Source organism: Nilaparvata lugens, chromosome 7 (genome assembly GCF_014356525.2).
Source record: "Nilaparvata lugens isolate BPH chromosome 7, ASM1435652v1, whole genome shotgun sequence".
NCBI classification, from domain to species: Eukaryota; Metazoa; Arthropoda; class Insecta; order Hemiptera; family Delphacidae; genus Nilaparvata; species Nilaparvata lugens.
The window spans coordinates 27,642,475-27,669,905 of NC_052510.1; the positions used below are offsets into that span (position 1 = coordinate 27,642,475).

At 34.0% G+C, this 27,431-nt stretch overlaps 1 protein-coding gene across 1 annotated transcript; it reads left to right on the forward strand.

The window, feature by feature from the left end:
• Positions 1 to 263: 263 nt before the first annotated feature.
• Positions 264 to 26,953, forward strand: LOC111055941 (deoxynucleotidyltransferase terminal-interacting protein 2). Its single transcript, XM_039432429.1, has 3 exons — positions 264 to 632; positions 15,706 to 15,870; positions 26,344 to 26,953. The coding sequence occupies exons 1-3, from the start codon at positions 444 to 446 to the stop codon at positions 26,554 to 26,556; spliced, it is 567 nt and encodes a 188-aa protein (XP_039288363.1). The 5' UTR covers positions 264 to 443; the 3' UTR covers positions 26,557 to 26,953.
• Positions 26,954 to 27,431: the final 478 nt, after the last annotated feature.

Sequence of the window (27,431 nt, forward strand, 5' to 3'; positions counted from 1 at the left end):
GAAGAAGGCCCATTCACGTGGTTTGGGGTACCCTAGAATCAGAATATTTGGATTTGCTTCCAACTTCACAAACTGTCCAAAAAACCCTGTTCTTGTGACATAAGAAGCCCCTCTGTATAAAAACTGGTTCGATTTTTGATTTTGCACCTCCAAACATAAATGGGGTTGGTAACAGATCTGGTCACCTTCCCAAGAAGACCCGGTATGTCATGTTCGCGAGGTGACAAATTGGGTCAAAAAATGATACAGTTTGTCGTTGACACAGTCTGTCTTGTTCACAGCCAGAAGAGAATTTTAGATTTTATAACCTCAAAACTATAATTATCATCAGATCATCACATTTTTTGAGTTCCAATATTATTCAATCAGTCTAATGGTGAAATAACTCCCTATATGAATTAAATAATTTTATCAAGTGTAGAATAACATTCCATGATAAAAAAATGACAAAAGACGGCAATCTATTCTCTTTGGATAACACTTATCTGGATATGAATAAGCCATACCATCAAAGCCAAGTCAGTTCTGTTCAGAAAATATTAAAGAAAAGCATATTGAATTCAGATTATGAAATGCTTGAGAGAGATCCAGAGTGTGAAGCTAGTATTAAACAACAGAAGATACAGAAACTTGTAAGTACAACTGATGTGTTTTCAACATTTTTATCATAGCCTACTTAATTTTAACTTCTAATGTCTTCACCACAACCTAGGATTGGAGAATTGTCATGTTTTCTGTCATCTCCTGAACAGTGTCGTCATTAGTCAAGTAGACAGGTTGGCAGTTGACTTAGTCAAATAAATTGAAATTTTGAACTAAAAACTATATTCTACTAGCTCGAGATTGTTTTCATTAGCATAGTAGTGGTAGAGTAGAGTGAGCAGCGGTGGTTGGGGAAGGCAAGTGGTAGAGTACCATCCCACGGTGCTATACCACTCTACTTGTTCTGAACAAAGCTCAGGCTAGAGCTACCAGAGGACTGTAATTTACTATTTAAATTATCAAATACAAACAAGGGAAAAATTTAATCTTCAATTTGAGCCAGGTTATTTGTACAGTTAAACTCTGCATTAATGAACAATAAAGAAGAGCAAAAACTCACCAAATTTATTCCAACCTTGACTACTTGCCCTTCGAAGCCTTTATTGGGTGTTTTGGTCAGGTTCAGGGTGGGACAAAATCTGGGAATAGACAGGTTCTTGCTTACGGGCTGCCTTTTGTTGATTCTGCGGTCAACTTGCAGGTTATGCACTGTGTTTCGAACAAAGCTCAAACTGGATTCTTTATAAATTCAAATCCGATTCAAATTAATTCAATTCAATACTATTTATGCTGTTATATTCATAATTCACACACACGACACTCAAACAATTTACAAGAAATTTCCAATCAAAAATTACATGACAGACAAACACAAATTCGGTCTTGCAAAACAACGGGCCGACGAAACAAGACAGACAAGACTTACAAAATCATCCACAATGCACAAGCAGCAGGACGGTCTGCGCCGGCGCAAACACAAGCCTGCTATTGGCAGAACTACAGTTTGGCATTCTGGCGCTACAATTCGAGTTCTCTGGCCAGAACACTACTCTATAAAAAACTAGTACTCCACCATAACTCTGCTCTACCATGAACGTAGAGATAAAGGATAAGTTGGCCTATACATAGGAATAAGAGTATTCTTGTGCAACTTGCACCACTATCCTTTTAGATAGTGGTATTTGTTGTCTTCAATAAATTCTGTCACTGAATAGTACAGTCTTGCAATAAGGTACTGTAATTTCTCAGTTCATTTCGAAATGTTGATAGTAAGTTGGCTAAAGTCTAGCTGGTGAGCTACCCCTGTTATCTCAGTTATTATTAAAGGGCGTAAAGATATCGACTCATTTTTTTAAAAAAGAGGAGGAAAAAATGAAATGTGCTAGCTTATTTTGATACAATTCAATTTTAATATGAAAAATAGCTGTTTCAAAACTAACCTTATTTTGAAGAAATTACAATTACAATTCTAAATTATATTGATCACAGTAAATCTTATTATTGCAACTATCAGGGCACCAAGCTTCGTTCGTTATTTATTTATTGATAAACAGAAGACAATTCTTTAAAATGATTGGGAAGGACTAATATGCACAGCCATAAACTGTTTCTTCCCCGAATTTTGATTTATACACTACTAGCTTACCCAGCGAACTTCTTACTTACTTGATACTTGATGTCTTTGTCCTTGACTGGGGTACCAGACAGATTGTGTCAAAGGTTTTAAAATAGTGGCTCCTCAGACAGCTCAGTCAATGAATAAATTGGTTTCCTTATTAATGCCTGTCTGATGAGAGAGCAAATCTTGTGCAAGGTTCATTTTTCACTTCAATTGGGAGTCTGTTGTAAAATCTTAGTGCAGCTGATGGATAACTTCTCTGCATGCTGGCCAACCGGCTGTGAGGAACTTCAAGATTGGTGACATGGCGAGTGTTGTGGCTGTGAATTTCGTTTCTTCTCACCAACTTATGCTGATTGTGCCTGTCATAGTTCAAGGAGGACAGGAAATACTGACTGTATATGGTGTGAATTTCCAGTTCCTTGAAAAGTGGCCTACAATGATCTCTATGTCCTGCAAAAGAGATGATACTGATTGCCTTCTTTTGTAGTAGTAGCACATCGTGACAAGCCCCCACAGCAGTAGTCCATATCCAATGTGACTGTGAAACAGGGAATGGTAAGTTGGGTTAGGTTAGGTTAGGCTATTGAGTGACTAGACATTTTTTCTTTAGAATTCATCATTCCACTAAATCCACTAATTCAGCCATGTTTTTTCACAAATATTTCCAACAATTTTAAGTTTAGGCTATCGAGGTTAGGTTAGGTTAGGTTAGATTGGGTTAGGTTAGGTTGGGTTAGGTTAGGTTGGGTTAGGTTAGGTTGGGTTGGGTTAGGTCAGGTTGGGTTACATTAGGTTAGGTTTGGTTGGTTAGGTTAGGTTAGGTTGGGTTAGATTAGGCTAGGTTAGATTAGGTTAGGTTGGGTTAGGGTTAGGTTGGGTTAGGTTAGGTTGGGTTAGATTAGGTTAGGTTGGGTTGGGTTAGGTTAGGTTAGGTTAGGTTGGGTTAGGTTAGGTTAGGTTAGGCTATCGAGTGACTAGACATTTTTTCTTTAGAATTCATCATTCCACTAAATCCACTAATTCAGCCATGTTTTTTCTCAAATATTTCCAACAATTCCAAGTTTAGGCTATCGAGGTTAGGTTAGGTTAGGTTACGTTAGATTGGGTTAGGTTGGGTTAGGGTTAGGTTAGGTTGGGTTAGGTTAGGTTAGGTTGGGTTAGGTTAGATTAGGTTAGGGTAGGTTGGGTTAGGTTTGGTTGGGTTAGGTTAGGTTGGGTTAGATTAGGCTAGGTTAGATTAGGTTAGGTTGGGTTAGGTTAGGTTAGGTTGGTTGGGTTAGGTTAGGTTAGGTTGGGTTAGGTTAGGTTGGGTTAGATTAGGTTGGGTTAGGTTAGGTTAGGTTTGGTTGGGTTAGATTAGGTTAGGTTAGGTTAGGTTGGGTTAGGTTTGGTTGGGTTAGGTTAGGTTGGGTTAGATTAGGCTAGGTTAGATTAGGTTAGGTTGGGGTTAGGTTAGGTTGGTTAGGTTAGGTTAGGTGGGTTAGGTTGGGTTAGGTCAGGTTGGGTTAGATTAGGTTAGGTTGGGTTAGGTTAGGTTGGGTTAGGTTAGGTTAGGTTGGGTTAGATTAGGTTAGGTTAGGTTAGGTTAGGTTGGGTTAGTTAGGTTAGGTTAGGCTATCGAGTGACTAGATATTTTTCTTTAGAATTCATCATTCCACTAAATCCAATAGTTAAAAATACCTATTAAGCATCATGAAAACAAGTTAACCTTTTTTAAAGCAAAAAATTTGCATTTTTCTGCACATTTTTTGCAATATCTCAAAAACTACTGAAGTTACAAACCTGAAATTAGTTTCATTGGATTCCTCGTCAAATTTTACATAAGATTGCACTAGTTTTAAACATATTTCAGCCATAGAAAATTAAAAATAAAAATTTATATAAAAATTTTGAACTTTCCGCCATGTTTTTTCTCAAATATCTCCAACAATTTCAAGTTTAGGCTATCGAGTGACTGGACATTTTTTCTTCAGAATTCATCATTCTACTAAATCCAATAGTTAAAAATACCTATTAAGCATCATGAAAACAAGTTAACCTTTTTTAAAGAGAAAAATTTGCATTTTTCTGCACATTTTTTGCAATATCTCAAAAACTACTGAAGTTACGAACCTGAAATTAGTTTCATTGGATTCCTCGTCAAATTTTACATAAGATTGCACTAGTTTTAAACATATTTCAGCCATAGAAAATAAAAATAAAAATTTATATAAAAATTTTGAACTTTCCGCCATGTTTTTTCTCAATATCTCCAACAATTTCAAGTTTAGGCTATCGAGTGACTGGACATTTTTCTTCAGAATTCATCATTCTACTAAATCCAATAGTTAAAAATACCTATTAAGCATCATGAAAACAAGTTAACCTTTTTTAAAGCGAAAAATTTGCATTTTTCTGCACATTTTTTGCAATATCTCAAAAACTACTGAAGTTACGAATGAAATTAGTTTCATTGGATTCCTCGTCAAATTTTACATAAGATTGCACTAGTTTTAAACATATTTTAGCCATAAAAAATTATAAAAATAAAAATTGATATAAAAAATTGAACTTTCCGCCATGTTGATCTCGTATTGATCTCCTCTATCGATCTACGTTGGTCTCAATGCTAGATTCCGCGGCCCATAAACTAAAGTGCACCCGGTTGGGGAAGGCAAGTGGTAGAGTACCATCCCATTCTACTGTACTAAAAACTAGTATTCTACCGTGAGTCTACAAGATAGTTAGTACTTGCACAGGGAACTCTACCACTAGCTCTACTATGAAAACAAGGCTTTATTAAGCCTAAGGCTCAACTCACACTTACGCGACTCAGGTCGAGAAGGGACTCGACTGTAGTTGAGAGCATGTGTTTTCAAATGGTGACAATCGCGGAGACTGGTCTGAGTGTCAACATTTGGAAACACATGCTCTCAACTAGAATCAGGCCACTTCTCGACCTGAGTCGCGTAAGTGTGAGTTAAGTTTAACTATCTTGTGAACTCTTCCAATGAGAATGTTCATCGTAGAGTAGTCATGGTAGAGTACTAATAAATCGATATTTTTTAATAAATAACAATACTTCTTAAACTTGATAGCCTACGGCACGACTCTACTCTACTTGCTCGAGACTGTTTTCATTAGCATAGTAGTGGTAGAGTAGAGTGAGATGTGATGGTGGGGGAAGGCAAGTGGTAGAGTACTATCCCACGGTGCTATACCACTCTACTTGTTCTGAACAAAGCTCAGGCTAGAGCTACCAGAGGACTGTAATTTACTATTTAAATTATCAAATACAAACAAGGGGAAAAATTTAATCTTCAATTTGAGCCAGGTTATTTGTACAGTTAAACTCTGCATTAATGAACAATAAAGAAGAGCAAAAACTCACCAAATTTATTCCAACCTTGACTACTTGCCCTTCGAAGCCTTTATTGGGTGTTTTGGTCAGGTTCAGGGTGGGACAAAATCTGGGAATAGACAGGTTCTTGCTTACGGGCTGCCTTTTTGTTGATTCTGCGGTCAACTTGCAGGTTATGCACTGTGTTTCGAACAAAGCTCAAACTGGATTCTTTATAAATTCAAATCCGATTCAAATTAATTCAATTCAATACTATTTATGCTGTTATATTCATAATTCACACACACGACACTCAAACAATTTACAAGAAATTTCCAATCGAAAATTACATGACAGACAAACACAAATTCGGTCTTGCAAAACAACGGGCCGACGAAACAAGACAGACAAGACTTACAAAATCATCCACAATGCACAAGCAGCAGGACGGTCTGCGCCGGCGCAAACACAAGCCTGCTATTGGCAGAACTACAGTTTGGCATTCTGGCGCTACAATTCGAGTTCTCTGGCCAGAACACTACTCTATAAAAAACTAGTACTCCACCATAACTCTGCTCTACCATGAACGTAGAGATAAAGGATAAGTTGGCCTATACATAGGAATAAGAGTATTCTTGTGCAACTTGCACCACTATCCTTTTAGATAGTGGTATTTGTTGTCTTCAATAAATTCTGTCACTGAATAGTACAGTCTTGCAATAAGGTACTGTAATTTCTCAGTTCATTTCGAAATGTTGATAGTAAGTTGGCTAAAGTCTAGCTGGTGAGCTACCCCTGTTATCTCAGTTATTATTAAAGGGCGTAAAGATATCGACTCATTTTTTTTATAAATGAGGAGGAAAAAATGAAATGTGCTAGCTTATTTTGATACAATTCAATTTTAATATGAAAAATAGCTGTTTCAAAACTAACCTTATTTTGAAGAAATTACAATTACAATTCTAAATTATATTGATCACAGTAAATCTTATTATTGCAACTATCAGGGCACCAAGCTTCGTTCGTTATTTATTTATTGATAAACAGAAGACAATTCTTTAAAATGATTGGGGAAGGACTAATATGCACAGCCATAAACTGTTTCTTCCCCGAATTTTGATTTATACACTACTAGCTTACCCAGCGAACTTCTTACTTACTTGATACTTGATGTCTTTGTCCTTGACTGGGGGTACCAGACAGATTGTGTCAAAGGTTTTAAAATAGTGGCTCCTCAGACAGCTCAGTCAATGAATAAATTGGTTTCCTTATTAATGCCTGTCTGATGAGAGAGCAGAATCTTGTGCAAGGTTCATTTTTCACTTCAATTGGGAGTCTGTTGTAAAATCTTAGTGCAGCTGATGGATAACTTCTCTGCATGCTGGCCAACCGGCTGTGAGGAACTTCAAGATTGGTGACATGGCGAGTGTTGTGGCTGTGAATTTCGTTTCTTCTCACCAACTTATGCTGATTGTGCCTGTCATAGTTCAAGGAGGACAGGAAATACTGACTGTATATGGTGTGAATTTCCAGTTCCTTGAAAAGTGGCCTACAATGATCTCTATGTCCTGCAAAAGAGATGATACTGATTGCCTTCTTTTGTAGTAGTAGCACATCGTGACAAGATGGTGCATGCCCCCACAGCAGTAGTCCATATCCAATGTGACTGTGAAACAGGGAATGGTAAGTTGATAACAGTAGTATCTGCAGACAATATGTCTCAGCTTTCTTAGCAGGTATATCACCCTGGACAATCTCTTGCAGACCTCTGTCACATGGTAGCTCCATCGCAACCTGCTGTCTATCCAGAAGCCCAGGAACTTTACAGGCTCTGCTTCCACTGTTGTCCTTTTTAGGGAACAGACCAGAAAGTTTGTTTTCTCGTCATTTAGCATCAGCTTGTTTGCTGCAAACCAGGTCCTGGCGACATTTAGTTGGAGAGCTGATCTTTCCGCCGCTTCTTCCACAGTTTTACCTCTAGCTGATAGCTTATGATATGGTATCATCTGCAAAGAGTATAGAGCTCTCGTTGTTTGGGAAGTCATTCATAAGCAGGATGAAAAGCAGGGGACCTGCAGGGAACACTGAGCCCTGTGGCACACCATGATTCACATTTCTATTGCCTGATGTGGCTCCCTCAAGTGAGATCACTTGCCTTCTATTTTCTAGGTAGCTTCTTAGTGTGTTCAGTACTGTTCCCTGTACACCATACTTCTCCAGCTTCTTGAATATTCTAGAAAAAAGGCTAAAGCAAATTTTTCTGTCCGATTACGAGATTTGGCAGAAATAGCTGAAAACTGAAAAATTCGAGCCGAAAATACGAGGTTTTTGGGCCACCCTGTATCTAGCACAAGGAAATTTTGCATGAAGAAATTGGTTCTGGACTTCTCTTATGTACCCAAATAATATATTAAAAAATCAAAACTACAACATAAATTGCAAGCACACCCCCTTTTTTATGTCTATATTGACTGGACTAAATGCACTTTCATTTTCTTTTACTACGTATCTTACAACATACTACGCAGTTTGACTGGACACTCTCATCCGCCATCTTCAATCAACTCCTCCTTCATACCGCCAAAAAGTCAATGTATCTCATGTCACACATGACTTTATTTGGTGAATCATGAAATTTATCTGACAATCAATATTTCCATTTACATCTCAATATGGATTTCCTATGTGATTAAAACTACCGTTTTAATACCAGTAAACAATCTTATCACAGAGTGACGTGTTTATTACAGCTGGTATAAGTTTAGATGCTAAATCATATTATCCCAACATGATCTTTAATCATGACGTTAGCCACTCGGCCAACAAGTCCGAAAACATAGGTCTGTAAAATGGATTAATATATAATTATTAATTGCCCCCCTATTAAAATTTCTGGTCAGAAACCATCCCCAATATTCACACAGCATATTCTCAAAGTTTCATGCCATTCTGTCAAGTAGTTTTCGAGTCTATAGGGAACAAACAAACTAACACACAGACATTCATTTTTATATATAGAGATAAATAGTCCAAAAAGCAGGTTATGTTCCATACACTTGAATATTTAGGTCCAATTTCCAGTCCAATCATTTGAAAACAAAAAAGTTCCGATTTAGATTGTTTACAAACCAAATTGAATAACAAAATAACACTCACTAATCACTTAAAACTGTAACAATAATATCTCAATAGTAGGTTGAGGAAGATGATTTATGTGTTCAGCTAGCTGAGGGGAATCTTAAGTATAGATCATCTGAGAACCGTTTATTTTGCGTTTGTTCAATCTGTCAAGTCTTATGGTATTGTTTTATGGGGAGGTGCGCCTAAAACCTTACTAGATGAATTATCAGTCACCCAGAAAACAATTATAGAAGCTGGCCTTGGCCTTTGCAGAAGACTTCCATCTGATCAGTTGATCCTGACTTTTGATTTTTTCAGAACTAGACAACTCTTCATCAAGGCAGTTCTTTTGTACATGTTTAAGAATAAAATATATTTCAATTCAGAGTCCAATTACCCTCATTTCACTAGGCATGCCCGATTTCATCACTCAGGCCTCCCGCGTAACTTACGCTCAGCTTGTGTACACTTGAATTCAGGTTAAATTTTCAGTCCAAACATTTAAAACAAAAATGTTCTAATTTAGATTATTTACAAATCAAATTGAATAAAAAAATAACACTCTCTAATCACTTAAAATTGTCAAATAATGATTAACTTTGAAAATTATTATGATATACTCTAGTTTAGAATGATTATCATGTCATGTAAACAAATCAGATTATTTCGATCAAGTTGATTAAAATTTGTAGATAATATTTCTTGCTGATTGAATACACAGCTGGGAATAATTCTGTTTCCATCCCACACACGCAACTTCTGTTTCGACAAATAATGAAATTATCATCTGTTTCTCCAAGGATGAATAATTGTTATCCTTTTCATGTCCTTCGGCGAGTTTAACCAGTTATTTTCAAAAAATATAAACAGATATACAGAAATTGCTCGCTTAATATAATAGGATATGTTGTTATTTTTTTATGTGAATTCTTACATGGTGAAAGGAAAGGTTAGGAGGTTAGGGTTTTGCTTCTAAATGGCAATATGTAGATATTATTCAAAATGTCTAATCACTGTAATTTATTAGTATCGGTGATCACAAAGAACGTTACTTTCAATGATGCACATGTGCAATATGGTGCTGCGTAAGGTCTAGATGGTTTAATCAGACTATTGCAATGGTTGTAACTTCAATCTTCTAAATCATAATTATAACGGAGAAAATTAATTTCTCCATGAAATCATCTATACTTATAAAATTCTTGGAGTATAGCTTCCTTATACGTCCTAAGTGCTCACTAAGAAATCTTTTGGCGATATTTCAACTCGAAGGGTGGTTTTTAAGGGTTTAAAGTTCGTCTTTTAGCATGTATATTCTTCTTCTCCCAATCTCTAGATTATAATTGAAATGTCTATATCATATGTTACTATAGAACTATAATCTAGAGAGAGTACCTCTTCGAAACAGTTGTTAACTGGCAACTAAATTAATGATTTTGTCAGGTTGGCATTAAGTTGAGATGACTGAGTCATTGTCAATATTGTAGAACCGTTCCATAATTGAATGAAAACACAAATATGTTGTCAAATTTTACACAGTTTTATTCGGTACACGACCATGGTTTCGTGACCACACCGGTCACATTTTCAAGTTGACTAAAGCTAAAAGGTTAAGGTAAACATTGAATATGAAAATTGGTACATGTTAGCCAACATAACTTAATACACTTGGTAAAGAGAAATAGTAATTGGCAACTTCTAATTTACTGTTGTCTGAATATATTACAAAGAATGTATAAAATATGTATAAATATATAAATTAATTGAATATAATATAATCTATGAATTTAATCTATAAACTTAGTCTAAGTTCAGACCAACCCACAAACTATCATTCAAGATAAACAGTCTATTCCGAAACTACACAGCCTTCAAATCACAATGCAGCATTAAAAACTCAGTTGAAAAAGCTAGCCAAGCTGAATTTTCCACCAAATTCCACCATAGTCTCATTCGATGTCAAGAATTTATTCACCAGTATCCCAGTACAAGAAAGCATAGAACAGGCCAAGCTCATTTTAGAAAACTCATGTCTCAACACAAATCAGATCCAAGAAATGGTGACTCTTTTGAAAATATGTACAAACCAAAATTTCTTCAAATTCAATAGACAAATTTTCCAACAAACACACGGACTAGCCATGGGCTCACCACTTTCACCTCTGTTAGCTGAAATATTTATGGACAGTTTTGAAAAAATAATCCTCAAACCTTCACGGTTCAAAAATCAAATAGAATACTGGTTCCAGTATGTGGACGACATCCTTTGTCTATGGAATGGTTCAAACAGACAGTTAGATCTATTCCACAACTTCATCAACAGCATCCACAAAAACATCCAGTTCACAAAAGAAGTTTGGATCAACAACACAATCAACTTCCTGGACCTGACCATCTCTCCAGTGGCGATCGGTGCTGAAGAAAGTTAGTGAAGCACTAATTTGTTAGTGGGGTGGGGGGAGGGAGGTGGTTGTGGTTTGTGTTTGTTTGTTGTGGGTAATTTTTCTTGACCATGAAAGCTAAAGCAACATAACATTCAGGACCAAGCCTTGCAATGGATCCATAACTATTCTATTGATAGGTATATCAATATGTTAGGTATATTGACATATTGATATGTTGAAATTGGCTACCAGCAGCAGAAAATCAGAACAAGTGTCAAATCTTTATTCCAAAAAATATCTATGGGTGTGACTCAAGGATCAATCCTTGGGCCTTTGTTTTTCATAATCTTCATAAGTGACTTTCAGAAAAATCTGGAGAACCACCAAAAATGTGTACTTTTCACTGTTAATACCACTATAATAATTCCCATGCATAAAGAATCAAGAAAAAATGACATAAGCTTGACACTTGAAGCAGCCACACAATATGTAAGAAGCTGAATTCAACAATCAACAAAAACAAGACAGTGATTAATATCAACTTCACATCAGGAAGATTTTATTGAAAGCATTGCTGATTTGAAATGGATCTGTCGTCAGCCTATCGTCCAGAAAAAGTCTCATGCTGTCCAGCTTTCAATTGAGCTTGTTTCTTTCACCACTATTCACAGTTTTCCATAGCTCTCGTGTTTTGTCCTTGGAATGTTTTATTCTGTTCATAGTATGCTCTGCTCTCTTTCTCTTTACATCCATATAATTGATTTTCTTTGCTTCGTAGATCCTGTTTCTGTCTTCATTTGATCCTGTTACCAAGTATCTGTCGTGTAAATCTTGAAGGGATTAAATTTTGAATTCTTTGAAGGAGTCACCGGGGTGTGTTTGGGTATGGAATACCCCTCACCAGAGGGGGGTCCGGGGACTGTCCCCTTGAAAATGTTGAAAATATACCTTTGGTGCGATTTCTCTTTGAAAACTATTATTTTATTCATGTTTTTTGTGTTCACTAGGTCACTTCTTACGTTTTTTTCTCTTGAAACTTTTATAGGTCTATGGTTTTTTTATTAAATAACAAATTAATGGAATAAAATAGAATTTTATTCAATTGTCTCTAAAAAAATAATTTTCCAGTAGCCCTGAATAAGCCTACTCACTATTTTAACTCATGCTATAATTTTGGTTACAAAGCAATAATTTTTAAACAAAGTAACATCATAGACTTAGTTTTTAGTTGATTGGCCATTTTTTCATGATTTTTATTCAAGTGCTCAAACTTTGGGAGGAGAGACATAACCATTTTCCCAAATATTGGGGGGATGAGACCCTTGTCAACAGCAGAAACTACGCCCATCATTAGCTGAGTAATATATGCAATATTATGATTTTACTTCATGCGTCGTTAACTATAGTGAGCTGGCGTTTGGTCTGCAAATCAAGGTCTTGATTGGAATCACATAAATACTTTTTGAGTTCTCATCTCGAGGTCCATATCCGTTTGTTTGTTAACAAGTGATTGTTTGAGACATTGTTTACCTGAAGGGATCTTTGTCTTGGAAATCAATTATAGGCTGTCTCAGTCTGGGCAGTTTAAACCATACAGAATTTTATTTTTCAGGATTGGGATCTTGTAGAGAAAGGTGATGTTTCAAAAATTCACTTTGTAAATTTTATTTTATTTTTTAAATTAACGTCGAGAGTGGTTGTCATTTTAAGACCTTGGTGCGGACCAGAAATCCAGGTATCCATAAGGTAGGATTGTAGATAATAGGATGTTTGTAGCTCAGATCAATATTAATTACATTTATATTTAAGCGGCCACAGCCAGCCAGCCTAGTGAGCCCAGTTAAATATTTTGTTAATAAATTTATTTACTTAGTTTAAATAAATAGAAATAAAAGTTTATAATGTTTGTTTGTGATTGTAAAATATTATCAGTGTATTTAATCAGCAAAATATAATAATAAATAAATTATTATATTTATCCACTTTTCATTTTGTCATCAATCACGCCCACTAAAAAAAAAATCGTTTTTTTATATTACATATTTGGTTGAGGCGCCGGGTATTTGTCTTGTATTGGCAACCACTTCCGACATTAATTGAAAAAAAAGCTTTAGAAAATGAATATTTCAAACATCACCTTCGCCGACAACATCAAAATCTTGGAAAATCCAATCATGACAAGGTTTAAACTGCTCGGACTGAGACAGCCTATGATTGATTCCCAAAGACAAAGATTCATCCAGGCTAGTAATGTCTCAAAAAATCATTTGTTAACAAACAAACGGATATGGGCTCGAGGTGAAAGTTCAAAAAAGTATTTATGTGATTCTAATCAAGACTTTGATTTGCAGACCAAAAGCCAATTCACTATAGTTTGTATGATGCATGAAGTAAAATCATAATATTGACATTATTACTAGCTAATGAACGTGATATAACAAACTTTCATAACTTACATGTTGGAAATCAAATTGCTTCACCAATTATATCCAGCAATAATTAATCCCACAACTAAACTTCCAACTCACAAAAATAATTAAAAAAAACTTAATATCATGACTTTAATCAGGTATAATTAAGGTATGATAAAAACATCATCTAGTCTTTATTTTTATTTTTTACTACAGTGAAGAAGTATCACAAAACACAAATATTATATCATATGAAATATTATATTATATGACAGACATTAATAGTATATTTCGCACCTAGGGCCGAAAATGAGACTTTTCCGGCTCGAAATCGGTTTTCAAGTCCGAGGCCTAGAAAAGATTGAGAGCCGGAAACACATTTTTGCCCGTGGTGCGAACGCTATTTTTCGCCACACAAGAAAAATAAAACAATATATATGAGAATAATTGTTAATTAGGCACAAAACTGGAAGCAAAACTGAAAGGTCATGGCTCTAGCAAATCTGAGGTACGGTAATCTGAATATCAGGAAATTGTAAAAGTATCTTTTTTTTCATTTTCAGTGGATACAATAATTACAAATCATATAAATATGATCGAGAAAGAACAACAGGCATGACCCAAAACTATTTTGTTCCCAAATTTTGATAATGAATAACATGTCCGAAAAAATAGGTTGCTTTTTATAGTTTTAAGTAGTTACAAAATTATCCACCTGGTTTAGTGGTAAACGTAGTACTTCAGCTGGGTTTGGGTAGATTTCAATTTGTCTAAATAACCTAAAAGATTATGTTCAATATGTTTTAATGTGGGAGGTTTAGTTTATACTTTTTTATCCTTTCAAATGGCAATAAGATGATATTATTATGAATGTTTTGTTTCTTGAATAATGAACACAAAATGAAAAGTTTTTGGATCAGCTGTTTTAGCAAACTTGAAATTTGGACAATCTGGATGTCAACAATGCTTGTTATCGTCGACTGCAGAAGTTGAGGTTAAAAGTCCTATCCTACTTTGAAAATCGAATCTGAATAGTTTATAATATCTTATTTCTATTTCATTCATCCAAATAAAATGATAGTATCTTATTGCAGAATACTTTATTCAATTTCTAGAAGCATAAACTGATTCCATTTCATAAACCATTTTGTAGACACGGTTCACATCAAATCAGAATCAGCTGAGTTCAAGGTTATTTTACAGCCCTAGGGCCGTAAAACTTTTACCGGCCTGGTCAGAAAACAACCATTTTCGGCCTCCATATGACGCACGGCCAAAAAAGGCAATTTTTTGCCGTTGATCCAGCCACAAAAAAATATTCAGGTCCCATTTTACAGAGGGATACATCCCTATTTCCCCTGGATAATCCCCCCTTGATACGCCACTGACGGTACTTTGCAATTTATAGGTATTTTAAACTATTGGATTTTGTAGAATAGATTCTGAAGAAACTAGTTCAGTCAATCAATATTAATTGAGATATTCAGAGATAAAAAATTTGCGCACCTCATACTTTTGAATATTCATTGTTAACAATGTTTTGCTATTTTCAGTGGAAACTAAGTTAAACTGGCCAAATTTTATGTATATGTTTAGCTTTGAAAGAGTTCAACATGTTTGCATAGTGCAGGCTATAGATCAGTATTTTAGATCACATTTTATTCTGCTTCCAATGCAATTCAGAAACTTGAAAAGATTGTCAAACTAAAGACTAACATAAACTAACCAAGCCTATCTCAACCAAGCATAACCTGATGTGATCAGCCGTTTTTTTATGTACAGTAATATTGCTCTCTCTACTTATTGGAGTCTCCTCGTACATGTAACAAGAAAATCCACGTGTAAGTTTATTTAGATTTAGTCGGTAATGGTCATGAATTGAATGCTCATTAGCCAAATGACTAAATGGCGTCCCATCCATGAGCCGTGCTTTTAAATTCTTATTAGTGAATCTATTGAAACTCTCCTGTGAATCAGACATTTGATGTGCCAAAACACCTAGAAGTGTCAGAAATCCATAAACTTTGCACATGACGCACGTATTGTCTGTCATGTGCAAATTTTGTAGTGTCTATGTACCGTGAGAAACCTGGTCATTTAGATAGAATAAGAGTTGGATTGGATGTAATCTTTTCTCAATTAATTTAAATATGTCTAATAAAATGCTATATTTTTCATATGATTTTTATATGATAAAAATATACTATATTTTTCATATAATATTTTATAATATTATCATGTTATAATAATAATATGTTATATTTTCAAAATTTATTTCAAATATGATATAAAGTTACATTTTTGCAGAGAGAGAAAAAGTCAACAAAAGGCCCTGATTGGTTCAACATGAAAAACTCCAAAATGACCAGAGAAGTTCAGAATGACCTTAGAGTATTGCACATGCGTCAAGTGCTAGATCCAAAACATTTCTACAAAAAGAATGATATAAAAGGATTACCCAAATACTTCCAGGTATGTATAGCCTACTAGTCCAGTCACTATATAACATTGGTGCTTGCAATTTATATTGTAGTTCTTATTTTTTTATATATTGTTAGGATACATAAGAGAAGTCCAGAACCAATTCTCTCATGCAAAATTCCCTTGTGCTAGACACTGGGTGACCCAAAAACCTCGTATTTTCTGCTCATTTTCCAGTTTCCAGCTATTTCTGCCAAATCCTGTCATCGGAAAAGAAAATTCGCTCTTGCCTTTTCTAGGTCGTGAAATTCTAAATAAATTGAGATCATTTGTAACTCTACTTTTAATGAGTACTGAGTTACAAATTTTCAAAAAATGGTGAAATTTTAGGAAAAAAATCAATTTTGATGAGTTCGAGTTCCAATTTTTGATCAACAATACCTTCCGATTGTTCCCATTTAAATGTATAATTCAAAATATTGTGCTCTACAATCTGAGACCAGGTAGAGTGCTCTATCTTATATAGATTTCCAGGTACAACTGATAACAATGCTCTATGTATTTTGAAAACACCAATTTTTTTTAGCTTCAACCATCATCACCAACTTCACTTGTCCTCACAATGAGACTTCGCACGATGATATAAGTTCATAAGATCTTACATGAGAATCGCCCGTTAAATGCTCTTCATTTTATAGTGAGGTCCACGTTATAATGGCAGTGTTTGGATTAGCAATGGTATTGATATCCTTGTTTATCATTCAACAAAGTCGATAGCACTATCTCTTTCTCGCTTTGCTCTGTTGCCAGATCATCTTTCAACAATGTATAATTAATAATTAATTAACAAAATATTTCATCTTAATTATGAAATTATAGAAAAAATAATTTCTTGCTTAATAAATTATAATTATTTTAAACGAGGATGAACAGTCAATATTACATCAATAAACCTGTATCAGCTACCGTCTACAGAAGGCATTGACAAGACAGAGGTTCGGCAACATTTTTCTCCTATCTTCCTTCACTACAATTATAACGTGGACTTCACCATAGTATTTCCAGTGTAAAGGTACACATAAGGACATCTCAAGGATCAAAATTTCAACACTCATATCTTTTGACACACAATGATCGGATCTAATCGTACTACAGCTCATTCTTCTCGGCGGTTCATAATCATGCATCATAAGTCAAATTCGGTCGAAAAATGAAAAATCATCCAATTTCTGTATTGAAAGCTTTATGTCTCGGTAACCTGTAATTATAAAAATCACTTGATCTTTAATTGTAGAATAGAATCTTCTCTTTCATTTCTGTAAACGATTCATAAAAAAATGTTCTTAAAGTAAGATTTGATCATTGAAAGAATAAGACTTTGATATTGTCGATACCACTTTTATTTATTTGAAAATTAATTCATAATTCAGTACCAGGTTTCATGGTAAAACCTAACACATCTTAGGCTGAACTAATATGTTTGTTGCTGTTGGAGGAACAATTTTAGGTTATGTGTTGGGATTGTAAAAGGGAAGGACATTATAAGACATTATAAGCACCTTATAAGGTTAAGTGATTCAATTCTAGTTTAATAAATTTCTCAAAATCAAGTTTATATTCAAGTTGGTGCCATGACCAGTACCAACCTAAAGGTAGCATTGAAATTTTTTGGATAAGACAGATAGATTTATTATGTTTTAGATTAGATTAATCACAATTATTATGAATTGTTTTCATAATAATGTCCCTTGTTTTTATAATTATATAATATTACTAGCAGGGCACTCATGCTTTGCTATGGGAATTAAAAGGTAAGATTATTATTGTGAAACATTTATAATCTAAATTCTACCAAAATTGTTATAATCGTTTTCGAGATTGGGCCACAATTTGGCATGAAAATTATTGATTCAAATCATTTGAATAATTAATTGATGTGTTTGAACTGCTCTGTAGAATAGTAGTCCAATTGCAGAGAATTTTGTAGAATATTGGGCGGGCTTAAGAGTCGACCTTGACTCTATTCATTGGCAATTAATATTTCCCGTTGACAGTTATCAAATTAGCAGTGATCATGTTATTTTTGCTTTTGCTTGATGCAATTGAAGATTAAATTCCAAATTAAGTTGATTAGGAATTTTATGACTCTGGTATCCCTGGATCTCTTGCTTATTCTGAAATTTTGGCATAGCATGACACTTAATTTTTGTTTCACTTATTCAAAAGTGTGAAAGCAGCCAATCCACTGATTCTTTCTTCCATGGAAGTTCATTCATACAAAAGAGTCTATTCATAATAGTTAGTATAACATTTATTGTGGCTGATTCCTCATGTCCTAAACTTTACTATCATAAATATTAAAGTGGGATGAATTTGCATAAATATGAATAGAGTTTATTCAATCACTTTGATTATTGACTACCATTATATGATTTCCTTCTTTGATCTTAGCTTGAAACCAAAAGCTTAGGGATGAAAATTGGATGTAAACTAACTTATGACTCAATTTAATTTCTATCTAAAATATCGGGGCACCGAGCTTCGCTTGTTGTTTATTTATTGATAAACAGAATACAATTATTTAAAATGATTGGGGAAGGACTAACAGGCACAGCTCAAAACTCTTTCTTCCCCGAGTTTTGATTTATACACTATAAATAGTCCAAAAAGTAGGTTATGTTCCATACACTTCAATTCAGATCCAATTTTAATCCAAACATTTGAAAACAGAAAAGTTCTGATTTACATTGTTTACAGACCAAATTGAATAACAAAAAACACTCACTAATCACTTAAAACTGTAAAATAATGATTAACTTTGAAAATTATGATATACTCTAATTTAGGATGATATACCATGTCATGTCAACAAATCAGATTATTTTGATCAAGTCGATTAAAATTTCTAGATTCAACAGCTGGACATAATTCTATCTCTCTCCTACACAGGCACTTGCATCTTCTGTTATTGACAGCCAACGAAATTATCATCTGTTTTTCCAAGAATGAATAATATTATTATCCTTTTCATGTCCTTCGGTGAGTTTCCCAGGGATTAGACCTAGTGCAATCGATTTTTTATATCATAAACCTACTCGTTTCCAAATTTAGTGAAAATCGTTGAAGCTGTTTTCAAGATCCGTTGGACATACATAACCATATAACCATATACAGAAATTGCTCTCTTAATATAATAGGATTGACAACTTTAGTATTGTGATCTATCAATATCAATAGGTTTTTGTCTTGTGTCATGTAATGACATCATGAAAGGAAATAGGAGCACCTGATAGAATTTTTTTTTTTTCGATTTAGTTTTTAGCTGATATTAAAACATGAAAATATCAGGCCCAGTAGCACAAAAGCCTGTTCAATTTCCATCAGGATTGAATTTCATGAGAATTAATTAGAGCAGGGTTTTTTTTTAATAGAAGGCTTCTCTCATTGGTTCTCGTGGTATTTAGTCCAGATAATGAATTAACAGACAGTGCAACTGGCTCTCTCAAGGCCATGGCTGCGTACAAACATAAAGCAACAGAGGAACCAATACAACAGAAGCTGAAGAAATTAGTCGCATTTCTACCACCTCACAATAATCATTACATTCAACTACCATATGTTTGGAGAGTTTGATTTTAAATTTCTTTTGCTATAATCCGGTCACTTTCTGAATCTATTCTTCCAGATGTTTCATGAATACTGTAATGTTTTAAATTAATTAGGTTGCCAAATTTGTTGACTCAACTACAGCTATTGTAAAATTTTCCATTTGCACACACTCTCTCTCACGTTTTCAATAAATTATGGAAACTTTTTTCTGATCAGCTGCTACTTGAGGGACCAATAATCCTCTCTCAAGGAACTTCAGCGAATTTTCCCAGAGTTGAGACCTGTTCCAAAATAATGTTTTTTGTCGCTTACCCACTATATTCCTGATTTAATAAAAATCGTTAGAGATGTTTTGAGAGCCATCCGACATACATACATATCCACAAACACACATATTCAAACAGAAATTGCTTTCTTAGTATAATTGACTTCAATGATTATGATTTCATTCAATGAGAGCTTATTCCACATAATAATAACAGCTGGCATCAAAAGCAAAAATGTCAAACATGATTGAAATTGAAACAGTAGCGATCATCAACATTATTATATTCATCTGATCTAAAGTAACCAAATTATAGTAAGATTCACATCAATGTGTCAGCATTGTTTGAATGGGGAGCATCGATGCTATTAATAAGGAATACTGACAGTCAACGAACTATTATGCATATTCTCTAATATTTTTACTTTCCTTGCCCTATTACCATAGGTAAGGAAAGTATTGATTTCCGAAAAAAATTAAGGTACCCTAATTTCTAAATTTCCATATGTTTCAAGGTCCCCTGAGTCCAAAAAAGTGGTTTTTGGGTATTGGTCTGTGTGTGTGTGTGTGTGTGTGGTGTGTGTGTGTGTGTGTGTGTGTGTGTGTACACGATATCTCATCTCCCAATGAACGGAATGACTTGAAATTTGGAACTTAAGGTCCTTCCACTAAAAGGATCCGACACGAACAATTTCGATCAAATGCGATTCAAGATGGCGGCTAAAATGGCGAAAATGTTGTCAAAAACAGGGTTTTTCGCGATTTTCTCGAAAACGGCTCCAACGATTTTGATCAAATTTATACCTAAAAAGTTATTGATAAGATCTATCAACTGCCACAATTCCCATATCTGTAAAAATTTCAGGAGCTCTGCCCCATCTATGCAAAATTTGATTTTAGATTCTCAACTATCAGGCTTCAGATACAATTTAAACAAAAACTTTCGAGTGGAAAAGATTGAGCATGAGAATCTCTACAATTAATGTTCAGTAACATTTTCACCTAAAATTAAAAATAAGCTCGAAATTCGAGAAAATGTGATCATCCAATTATTGCAAACTGTTGTCAACTGTTGATTCTATTAAATGATTTACTATGAAGAGATAGCAGACCTTGTGTGTCTCCAGCGTTATTGCCCTGTCACCAGCTGGCTCAAATTTTTGAATAGTAGACTTGAGATGCGCGGGAACACTAGCGTCAGGTGATCAATTTTCATAATGGCAAGGAAAGTTGTGTCCACACCAGATTTTTAGAACAAACAATCAATGAAAAATATTTTTACATTAGGAAAAGCAACAACAGCTATTATTAGGCTGTTCTAATTAATAACCTCTTTCCTTCGCCCAAGTTATATTTTGGCGAATTTTCTCATTCTTTGCAAATAGATTCCACAACGGACACTTCTGAAGTTTTAAAAATACCCTCCATATATCATACTGAATTATTAAAATTCAATCAAAACTGTTTAAGCAGTTTTTGCGATGTCGGATATACAAACAAAATTAGTCTTGATAGAATAGGATGAATTGATTGAAGCAACTCCAGTCATAAAAGTTTGTTTTATGAAAAATAAAAATTATCTATACTCCAAGGTATAGGTTATAGCTCCGATTGAAGCAGCAGTGCCCAATCATTGGTTGAGCTCAAAGCCACTGATCGGTGAGTGAACGATGAGATCGGTGAGTGAACGTGGCTCTGAACGAAGTACTGTTTTGTCGTTGAACGATGCATAGACTCACATGCAGCGCTAGATTATTTGGAATTGAAATCGGCCATTAAGGGGACAGCCTGGAAGATTATTACATACTAAAGATCTTGAAGATTTTTGTGATCTATAATATTACAAAAATATATATTATATTATATTATATTATAATCGCGCTAAAATACCTCAATGGAACCTTTAAGAGCTAGCATTGGGAAGGCATAGGTATTGTGGGTTTATACCTCTTCAAGGTCATCTTTGGTCTAACTGATAAGAAAAAAATACGTCATATCCGGTTCGTTCACAGATCAACTAATCGTACTTTTCCACCGATGGAAAAGAACGTAAATAGAGTAGCTGAACGTAAACATACGTGGCTCAATAGGAGGTTGTTTACAAATAATGGACTCCATTATAATGTATTTGGGAACAGAGAAATGCATGATTACATAAATTCAATAACATTTAAAATATTTTACAAAGCGTTTAATACTACTCCAATCACCTGATGGTTTTCCATTTAATTGATTACAGTGAAATAGGTTAAGTTCTAGTTTTGTTTACAAAATATGATCAACAGGGGAAACATCTGTCAGTCATGACTCATAAGCAACCGTTCAGCCACAGAATATACACAAAATGGAAGGTATCAATCTAACCAAGATTTGAGTGCACCAAGACCACGACACATGACTGCATCATCTTGTTAGAAATTAAAACTACTGCTGTATTACAATGCTACACTTTCTTTCAAGATGGCGGATTATGGCGTCAGGATACTAGCCGACTTTTCATTCTGTGGTTCATCTGTGATCAGGTTTTTTACTGAACGTAAAAAAAACCCGATGGAATTGATCAGTGGCTTTGAACTCAACCAACTTGTTCTCGATAAATGCATTTTAATTAGTTCTTCAACTTGGTGCCATCCTAATGAAGTCATCTCAACGTAATGCCAACCTGACAAAATTATTAATTTAGTTACCAGTAGTCAACAACTGTTTTGAAGAGTTACTCTCTCTAGATTATAGTTCTATAGTAACATATGATATGGACCTTCGAGTTGAAATATCACCAAAAGATTTCATAGTGAGCACCTAGGACGTATGAGGAAGGTATAATCCAAGTTTTGTTGCAATCCATCCTGTAGTTTTCCAGAAATCGTGATCAGTGAGTCAGTGAGATAAGAATTTCATAAGTATAGATTATAACCTTTATAATCGAGACCATAAATGATTATACAATCACTAGTAAGCTATCAACCAAATTTGATGTATATATATATATATATATATATATATATATATATATATTTAGATGACTAGATTTCCATTTACAATGTAATTTCCCATTCTACAAATATTAACATAGTTTAAATTCATCATTAATCCATCCATTCCCACTAACAATTTTCATTTTCCTTCCCTTTTACAATCCCAACACATAACATAAAATTGAATTTCCTGTTCCTCCAACAGCAACAAACATAAATATTAGTTCAGCTGAAGATGTGGTAGGTTTTACCATGAAACCTGGTACTGAATTATGAATTAATTTTCGAATAAATAAAAGTGGTATTGACAATATCAAAGTCTTATTCTTTCAATTATGGAGAAATACCACAACATCTCATATCATACAATCAAATTATTAAGATTCGATCATTGAAAAAATCAAGAAGTTGAAGATTTTTTCCTGATATTAACAGTCTCGACAGTTCTATGATAGGAAACAGTTATTCAAGATTAATTTTAGGCAACTGAGCTCGTTGAGGATGAAATGCTCTACAATTTGCAACCAATCATGAGTTTCTATGATGTATTAAACTTGTTCTATAGATTCTTGTTTAACGGTAAACAGCAAAAAAATGAAAAAACCAAAATCGCAATTTTTGAAATTGGCTGTAACTTTCTAATTCTAATGATATTGAAATCGAAAGAATTGTTAATTGGAGTGAGAAGAGGAGAAACTTTTTCACATCTTCGCTGAATTTCGAAATGAAGAATTCATTTCAAAACTTGTCTTCATTTCAAAACATGAAGGATTCATTTCATACTTTAGAATTATCTGAATATCTGTATTCCACACGCAGATTCAAATAGAAATTGATCATTTTTGTGTATTGAAAAAGAGAATATCCATGATGGCATTGAAAGAAATTTGAAAAAATTGAGATAAAAAGTTTTGTAGAGCTTTTGAAGTTTCTAATTAATGAAATATATGACTTTTAGAGGGAAATTTTATAGAACAAACATTTTAGAGGAAGATTTTTAGAATATTTTATTTTAAAAAAATCTGGTGTGGTACACTCACACAACTTTCCTTGCTCATTGAAATGTAAGCCTCATTCTCAAACGAGAAGAATTTAGGGGAATAACATAATGACGATTGGCGGTAAAAATATGAGAAACTACGATCAGACAACTCTATATGTGTATATATAATTATTCAGAGTTCTTTTTCCTTTGTGTAAATTGTGAAATTCGATGATTTTTTCTGAAGTCGTCAAAACAGCTGTTCTACAGATGAAATATCTCGACTGTGTTCTTTTTATAAACTGCTCTACCTACGTACCTCATGCACGAGAAGGAGGTTACAAAGTCCATTTCTCTAGGATAGGGTGGACCCCCCATAAATTTCTCAGGGGGGAGACTCATGCCAGTTGATAGAGCTGATAAATAACTATAAAGGGTATGAATTTGAAAAAAGTCGGTCAAGTCATTTTTAAGAAAATCGTGAAAAACATGGTTTTTTAGTAATTATCCGTCATTTTTCTTAAGAATATTACGGAACTCCTGCAATTTTCCCAGAAATGAAACTCATGTCAGTAGATAGGGCTTATGAATAGCTATCCATGATATAAATTTGAAGAGAATCGTTAGAGCTGTTTTCGAGAAAACCGTGAAAAACATGGTTTTTTAGTGATTATCCGCCATTTTTCTTAAGAATATTACGGAACTTCTGCAATTTCCCAAAAATGAGACTCATGTCAGTTGATAGGGCTTATATAAATAGCTATCCATGGTATGAATTTGAAGAAAATCTTTAGAGCCGTTTTTTAGTAATTATCCGCCATTTTTTCCTCCATCTTGAATTGAATTTCATTGAATTCCTTATTGTCGGATCCTCATGGTATAAGGACCTTAAGTTTAGAATTTCAAGTCAATCGGTTAATTAGGAATGGAGTTATCGAGTTCACAGACATACACACATACACATACACATACACAGACCAACACCCAAAAATCATGTTTTTGGACTCAGGGTACCTTGAAACGTATAGCAAACTTGAAATTAGGGTACCTTAATTTTTTTTGGAAAGCAATACTTTCCTTACCTATGGTAATAGGGCAAGGAAAGTAAAAACTGTTATTAAAATACAAGTGATGTAGCAAAACCTTGAAAATGTTGGCGGCCATTTCGTTTTTGAGGTGTTTGTCTGTGATTTCGACTTATCATCTTCACGTTTTTCATCACGCTAGACCTAACGAAGAAATTGAGACATCTTCCACAGCTGTTATCCAAAAATGACCACTGAATGACATTTGCGTCCGGACTAAACGCCCAACCCAATAACCCTACTCTTTTACTAATGAAACATTAATAACAATTTTGTTTTAGGTTATGTTATCATTGATTTCGTCAGTGATTTTGGGTTGAAAATATAAGTTTGAGTTGAACAAAACGTGTACATATAAAAAAAGAACTAGAATAATATATTATTTTCATATATTTATGTTATAAAATAAATTACACTGTTTATTATATAAGTTTGAACAGTTGTTGGGCACAGTCCAAAATAAGTTTAGTTTTTTACGCATAATTTCTATACAATTTTAGTATAAATTAACTTTTAAACTACCGTATAGATTTTACTTATAGATGAATTAATCCAAATAATTTAAGTATTCCATGGCATCTATTAGGCTACTCAACACTAAATGAAGTACTCCAAACAATAACTGGTATGTGGTTGCCCAGTTAAGCTGCGTTTACACCAAAGTTAATAATAATCCTTATAGATTCTATTGCATTGAACGGAACTTGATATATTCATCATGTGTATGATAAGTTATGCTCAATCTAATAGGTTCTATAAGGGTTTACTTTGGTGTAAACGCAGCTTTAGGCTCAAGTCTAGAACTCAAATATAAATCCTACATTCGTCGAGGGTTTCAAATCGTGCTGTTTCAAAATTTCTGGTGTGTGTTCACATCCCAAAAAATGTTTAACATAAGCCTATTATAAAATAAAATAATTATTTATTATTTTGTTCAGATTAATTATTGATGATTATCAGACTTGAAAATTCTCAGCAAAAAATATTTGTTTAATCGGTCGTAAACCCACAAACTTTTACCCATGAGTTACGCATGCTACCAATTAAACTTTTCATCTTTGAAAAAGCTCTGTTTGGTTGGGGTTTCATTGTTACGTATACTCTGAATCACAAATTGAATAAATTTCTTTCAATTATTGAATTAAAATCAACTGATTAATATAAATGAAAAACAGCCTATATCCATCCTCAGTAAATTCAGAATCTTCATGTAAAATTGCAAGATAATCAGATCAGTTGTTCTTAAGTGATGATTCCTTCCTTTATAATATGATGGATGGCCTCTCAAGAAAATTATTACAAACTGGAAACTTGACAAATTGAAAAATTGAACTGAAAACCTGACGAATTATCTACTTGCCAAACTGAAAACTTAACGTAATGAAATCTTGAAGAACTGAAAATAGGCCTATAACCATCCTCGGCAAATTAATAATCTAACTATCTATATGCAAAACTTCAAGTTAATCAGACCAGTAGCTTAGACGAGATGATGCGTCATGCTTGTATTTCCTATCCCATACATGTATAAGCCAATTCTCTACTTCATGGTAATATTATAAATAATTTATCATAGTTTTAAAATGTGATTTTATGATTTTTTGCCAGGTTGGAAAGTACGTGGATTCACCGACAGATTTCTACAGTGCCAGACTCTCGAAAAAGGAGAGAAAGAACACTATAGTGGAAGAGCTGATGGCTGATGCTGAATTCATGAAATTCAACAAGAAAAAACACAAGGAAAGAAAAATAAAACATATTAAGACTCATGCCAAAGCTCACCAGAAAGCTAAGAGGCTGAAAAAGAAAAATAAAAAATAAGGAGAAAAATGTGAAATTCATTTCTTGTGAGTTGAAACTTCTTATTCGTCCCAATTACATTATATATTGTGATTAACTACCAATATAGTCATTTTACTTACATACTCATTCGCCGTATTGTTTAGGGACTTGATGTTCAATAAAATCAATTCACTTGAATCAATGCTCCTTATCGACGTTTCAGTGTTTTCTTGCATGAGTTATTATTTGAAAGAATTTCCGTTCTTAGCGAGTTCCTGCTTATCACTGCAGCTTCAAGTCGTTGTGTGTGGGTTTGTTTGTATGTTCTACGATAAATCGTACGTTCTTCACAATAATTATTCTCATCAAACCACTTGAAATAAAAATAATGAAAGTTGTATTGATTTTAATAAAAATCATCTGGATTAACAATTTACATGTAAGTCGAACTATTTCTCTTGACTTTTCACTGATTTCAATAGAACAGCTGACAATATCAACTACTTTTCAAGATTTCAAGCTAGTTTTCCAGCCCGGCGACTCACAAGTCTAGTAAAGATTGACTGGTGACACCAGTGCCCGCTCATACAAGCGTAGCAGCCGAACTAATCATATTATTAGTCCAGTCAATATTTACTTTGGAGCTTGCAAAAATACTAGTGACTTCCTGGGTTGGAGAACTCGATCATGAACTGTTGAATTGTAATATTTGAAACCCACAACTTTTAATTATACAGAGCTAGTGAAAATTATGGGAGCAGCTTAATATTTATTTCACAAGAATAATTTGACAGTAGGTTTTATTGTGGATCCTATTTGAAATGGAAAATTACTCGGTTCAACATATTTGACCCTCATATCAATCCAAATGCATTTTTTTTAATGAGAAGGTGGTTGGTCATGTGATACATGAT